The sequence below is a fragment of the Malania oleifera genome, chromosome 10, assembly GCF_029873635.1.
Source record: "Malania oleifera isolate guangnan ecotype guangnan chromosome 10, ASM2987363v1, whole genome shotgun sequence".
Lineage (NCBI taxonomy): Eukaryota > Viridiplantae > Streptophyta > Magnoliopsida > Santalales > Ximeniaceae > Malania > Malania oleifera.
Genome location: NC_080426.1, coordinates 10,492,900 through 10,499,404, shown reverse-complemented (window position 1 = coordinate 10,499,404; position 6,505 = coordinate 10,492,900). Strand labels below are relative to the sequence as shown.

Sequence of the window (6,505 nt, the reverse complement as noted above, 5' to 3'; positions counted from 1 at the left end):
GGGCTGGCCAGTAACGACTCGCGACTCGCGTCTGCCCATTGGCTCAGCCGCGCGGTCACGCTTACGTGTTCCCACTGACGGCTTTACTCCCACCTACACTCCCGTAATACCAATTACCGAAACAAACTCCTCCATTTCCGTGTCCGCTAAGTAATAAAGGGCATTCCAGTCAATCCAAAAATGTCAAACTCAAACCCATCCGAAGTCTCACTCCATCTAACACCATTCCAAGTTTCCACCTCATAAACCTATAAATATTAAACGCTAGCGCCAACCCTTATAGCCCTTTCCTTCAAACAACGCTAACTTTTTTCACACCATACCAGACCAGCCCATGAAGAGAAGCAGAGAAGATGGCGGCGACGCCGCCGAGTTCGACAGCATCGCCACCATGGCCACTTGCCTCATGCTGCTCTCCCGCGGTGGCGACTCATTCGTGTCCCCCTGCCGCGACTCGCCCATCCGAGTCTTCGAGTGCAAGACCTGCAATCGGCAGTTCCCATCGTTCCAGGCGCTGGGAGGCCACCGGGCCAGCCACAAGAAACCCAGACTCATGGGCCTGCAGAACCCGGCTGGCGACTTGGGCATGCCCGTCCCCTCGAAGCCCAAGACGCACGAGTGCTCCATATGCGGGGTGGAGTTCTCGATCGGGCAGGCGCTGGGGGGCCACATGAGGCGCCACAGAGCCGCCTTGAGCGGCGAAACCAACCGGCATCCACCGCTGCCCGTTAAAGGGTTTGAGGAGGCATCTCCGCCGCCGCGAGTGCCGGTGGTGAAGAGATCGAACAGCAGGAGGGTGCTGTGCTGGGATTTGAACCTGACGCCTTTGGAGAATGATGTGGACTTTGGGGTGATGGGGCGGTTCATTGCTTCTTGTGATAAGCATGATCGATCGAGTACAGTCTCCATTCTCCAAACTTAGTTTAGTTTTTTTTATTGAATTTTTAATTTTTTTTTGAATTTTGGTTCTTACTTCTTAGGTTGTATCACGTATGAGGGTGTAGGCTGAGCGTCGAACCCATGATGTGTTTAAAAAAGAAAAAAAAAAAATGATCTGCTTTACGGCCGGATCATGTGGTTGGCCACCATCATTTGTTTATTTGTTCATAGAGTGATAAGAATTTGTTGGTGATAAATGATAGTTGGCGTCATATATAAATATATTTGGGTTAATAATTAGATTGATGTCAATTGCATGGTTGTAGGTAGAAATACGTGTTAGTTACAAATCATGGGGGTGATCCGAAGGAGCACGTGATTTTAATTTATTACGTAATGATGATGCAAATTAACATGGGTTTTCACTCTTATCATTCTTCTCGTAGGATCTTCACCATTATTATTATTACACATATATAATAAGATATTCTTTTTCACTACGGTCTCTATTTTATTTTTTTTAAAAAAAATATTAGATAAAACAATGATGAAGATAATATAAGAAAAACTTACTATTGCATAGAAGTTAGAACAAAGCTGGACATAAATATGAAATGACTAATAACAATTAATTGATACATAACCACAATTCCTTTTTAGTATATTGATCCATTTAAATTTTCAACATTTTAAATTATTCATATAAACTTGAAATTTCAATCAAAATTTGTCTAACAAATTATGATTATCTGTATTGTGAAAGTGCATAACAAATATATAAAATAAATTTGATTTAACCTGTTAAGGTAAGCATAAATAAAATAAAAATTTTAATTAATTTATTATATAAAAATATATTGCACAACCATCATGCTTGCCCGATCTCTAATTACTATAACGAAAAATACTTACATATTATATGTACATGTATGTGTGTATATATATATATATATTGGCTCGTACCAAAAATAATCCATCTTATTTTCAATTTTGTAGTATTTGTATAAAAAAAATTGGAAAATAATTAAAAATTTGGGCACCATTTACTTGTGGAGAATGTTTTTATGTTACATTTCCATTTTTTTCAAATAATTACAAAGAAATACATTTGGTTTTAATTTTCTAAGTTTTATATAAGAAGGTTGGAGAACATTTTTTTTTTCTATATTTTTATATATAATTTTTGAAATATAAAAAATAATATTTGATTTTTTAAAATTCTAGTAATTTAAAATGAAAATTTTTTTTTTCTAGCAAAAGGAATAGTTTATTTTTTATCTATTTAATATGAAGTTTGAAAAACTGAAAAAAATAAACTAGCATTTTTATAATTTTTTGGAAGGCTTAAATTAGAAAATAAAAACTATCTTTCACAAGTAAACGAGCTTTAAATTATGAATCGACAAAAACAAAAAAAATACTTGGGGATTGATGTGTTGAATTTCTATTTTTTAAGATAACAATAATTTCCAAGACCAAGAAAATTTTAAAATATTTATTTTAAAATTGTATAGTCTAATTTTAAAATTTAGCTTCGATGTCTAGTTGTAAAAGTAAAGTATATATAACGTGTAGTCTCAACCTCATTTCTAGTATCCTTTTTTGTCGCTATTTAATTTCATTTTCATGATATAATCTTGCATCAAATTGTCAAAATTAATCATTTAAAATAAAGGTGGTAAAGTAGGCTTCTTAAGGCTATGCATGTGACTTCTATTACTCTTTAGTCTTCATATGATATGCGCCTTGTATTACACAATAAACTTTATTCAATATATATATATATATATATATATATATATATTAAATTAATAAGCTCGGTAAAGAAAAATATGTATAAGTCATAAAAATTAGTACATAAGTCTTAAGTTACGTAAAGTACTTTATTCACATTATTTTAAGCCTTAAACTGCGTAATCTTTAATTCATGGAATTATAAGGTAAACTCGCATCTTACTAAGTGTATAAAATATATGTTATGTGTTGTAAATTGAAATCATTTACAAGATGCATGGAAGGGCATTTAAAATATTATAAAAGTGATTTTTTTTTTTTTACTTAAATAAGTTAGTTTTTTTGTTAGAATTATTATATAGAAAAAAATTTAATTATTTGAATCAAAATTTATATAATTTATTTTTATAAACTACCTAAAAATACATTTTAAGACTTTAAATTATTATATAAAAAAATTTAATTATTTGAATCATAAGTTATATAAGCTATTTTTATAAACTATCTGAAAATGCAATATTGTCAATTATTAATATAAGTACTTAATTTTAAAAATGCTAAACTTAATAAATAGAATTTAATTTTTTAAGTTTCTTAGTTGTAAGCTTTGAAAGTTAAGCGTGGTGTTTGATAATGTTATAAAACAAGTGTGTAACTCAATAGACTAATGATAGTAAGACTAGAAATTACAGCTTTTATTTTTAAGATTTCAAGTTCAAACATGATGATTGATAATGTTATAAAATAAGTGTTGAATTCTAGGGGAGAATGTCTATACGAGGAGAGTTTAGAACATTTGTATTTGAGATTTTAAGTTTTAATATCGAAAAACAACAAAAAAATATATATTTTATATAATAAATTATTATGTTCAAATACCCGAAGGAGTGATTTAGTTATGTTTTGGAACTCCTATATATCCACTGCAATGGTCTACTACAATATGAATTTCTATACGTTGTTAGATGAAATATGATTTAATAATTTTTTTTATTTTAATTCAAAACTTATTGTAATATTTTAGAATATTGAAATATAAATACTAAAAATTTTAGCTGTGAATTAGTTGTCACATATTAATTTATGTGCCGGATAAATCAAAAGAAATGGTACATGATCACATAAATTGACGGAAAAATATTCATATAATTGACCTCACCTAGTGGGACTTAAGGCTTGATTTATTGTTATTGTTCTAATTACAAAAAATATGTATTACTTTATATATATATATATATATATATATATATATATATATATATTCTATGTTACAGTATCTTACTGGTCAAATAATATGTATACAAAAAAAAATACATAATCTCTTCTCTGCGTATGTATTTAGGGTCCAAAGGCTCATATTGAGTTTGGCAGCACGATGTGAGTTTGGTAACTATCCTCTCGTATCATACCTTTCCTCTCATCAGTCTTCAAATTTAAATTTGAGATTTGCCACATAAAATTCTCAAAATTTTACCACGGGAGGTCTTGTAAAGGTTGTATAAATATAGGGAGATGCTGTTGACAATTCTACTATTGTTGCTTTGGAGACATCATTTTGAACATCAGATTTGAATTTAAGTATATTTAGATAAATTTTAATATAGTTTTACATTACATTATGTCTAAATCCAAAAGAAATTGAGATGTAAGACCTATCTAAACATAGAATATTAATATTTTACATTTATTTTTATATATTAAATGAAGATTTTACACTCACGGAACCAGCGGTACTTGTGGATGGTGAGAGTTTATTCTGTGAGCCAGTGGGGACTGTCGATGGTGAAAGTTCTCTGTGAACCAACAGGAACCATGAATGGTAATGTAGATGTGTCCCGGGAGTCAGGTTGGCCGAACGTCTAACTAATGCACAGAAGCCATGTCCGCATTCGAACTTTACCCTGATCAGGGAGACTTGGAGCAGAGGACGCTGATCCGTAGGTTTGGTGCCGCACTAGGGGATCCGAAGGGCTCGTTGGTGGTTGAAGTTCTTATGTAATAAAAAAAAAATGGAGATTTTACCTCTAATTTAAATTTCCACATTATTCAAATGACTATTACCTTCCTTTGACACTTTTAAAATAAAAGTTAGGGGGCGTTTATTTTTTAGGCATATGAGAATGTTCGTAAGAATGTAATTTTGATGACATCTCATTTTCATGTTTATTTGAGCATAGGAATCTAATGCTTTTGAGAATGTAAGAATTTTTTTATATATTTATTACACACCCGTCAAGGGTATAATGGTCATTTTATTTAAATACTTATCAACATTCGCATGTGAAACCAAACATTGACATGCAAATCTTGAGTACATTTTCAAAAAAATATATTTCATAAGGTAGACCCTCTATTTTCAAGAATAAAAATCTTAAAAGTATCATTTAGTAAGAATATTTTTTAATTATGCGAATCAAATGACTCCCTAATTTTCAATTAATACATAAAAAGCAGCATTTTTATTTTTTATAATCCCAATAAGACATTGGTACACACTTTGCAATTTCAGCCATTTGTGTTCTGCCTTTGCCATTTTGTTTTTTTTGGTTTGGTTGTTGTTCCTGTCCAATATGAAGGGTAGTCCTCACGCAAGAATTAAGAATTACGAATAGCCAAGTTAATTTCAACAGCCTAAAAAGGCTAAATAAACTTGGGCTAAGCCTAAGGTTGGGCTGACAGATTTTTCAAAGTCCAAACCCTTGATTGCCTTAATATATATATATATATAATACAAGTAAAATCTTACCACAATCTATAGCTCACCTTTTTGGTAAGTTGATGAGTCAATTGCTAGTTATCGTCATGACATCATTGAATTAGAATGTTCTATTTGGATATATAGCATACCCCTCCCCCCCCCCCCTCCCTATATGATTTACTAAATTGGATTCTTGTTCAATTAACATCTTGGTCTATAATTAGAAATTGAACTTGGAAAATTTTTCCACTTTCAATCATTCTAGAACAAACCCTTTTACTTCTATAGACCATTCTCTCTCTCTCTCTCTCCATAAATATTCATGATCTCCTTCGAAGAAAACAAAAAAAAAAAAAAATGATTTTATCATTTGACTCTTAACACAAAGTGCGTTTTTTTAATTAATTTATTTTTTTGAAAATTATTAACTTCGATAACCCACTTCACTTCCTGCTTCAATTAAAATTAAAAAATAAATAAAATAAAATTTGATCGTTGAATTTACAAAATTTAATACGATACATGCTAAGAACTTTGTTTTTAAGAATAAAATACTTACATCATGAAAATATTTTTATTTAGTTTGCGTTATAGAATTCTTTAAAAAATTATATATAGACATGAGAATGAAATATTATTAGTATTATGAGAATGAAATATTATTAGTCTTACATATATTTTCATGAATGTAGAAAGATCTCATGTATCAAAAGTGAAAATAAAAAATAATAATTGAGTTGCTTCAAGGCTAATTGGTAGGCATTTTTCATTTTGCCTCATATATATACAGTGTCAATCCATAAATGGGCTTTAGTATTAAGGTGCTTCTTGGTTTGTTGCCCATGGCCCATAAGTAAGAAAAAACCTTGGGCTGGACGCAGTGAAGTCAACCCCAGTCCTCCTGGTGCTGGGCCTGGCCCAAATAAGGCATTGAAATTTTTTTTTTATAAGGCAAGTTTTAGCTGCTATGTTCGCTGGTCTAAACAAATATATGAATAATAATAATAATAATAATAATATATTCTATATCAAAGTATGAACAATGTAGAAAGTATTTTATAAATTTCAATGTATATATTTTAAATATAAAATTTTTTAAAGAAGGTAAAATAAAACAGTTAAAATTTGAACCTAAGTTTTATCCATAACTTCAATTCAATTCCTATGCTAATTTAAAAAATCATTTTTAATTAC

At 30.6% G+C, this 6,505-nt stretch overlaps 1 protein-coding gene across 1 annotated transcript; it reads left to right on the top strand.

Annotated features, from left to right (window-relative positions):
- The first annotated feature begins 278 nt into the window (after positions 1–278).
- Positions 279–1,179, top strand: LOC131165566 (zinc finger protein ZAT12-like). Its single transcript, XM_058123490.1, has one exon. It carries the CDS (start codon positions 335–337, stop codon positions 920–922), a length of 588 nt encoding a protein of 195 aa, XP_057979473.1. The 5' UTR covers positions 279–334; the 3' UTR covers positions 923–1,179.
- The last annotated feature ends 5,326 nt before the right edge of the window (positions 1,180–6,505 follow it).

Coding starts and splice junctions, on each gene's coding strand:
- LOC131165566 (XM_058123490.1), top strand. CDS start 335: ATGAAGAGAAGCAGAGAAGATGGCGGCGACGCCGCCGAGTTCGACAGC.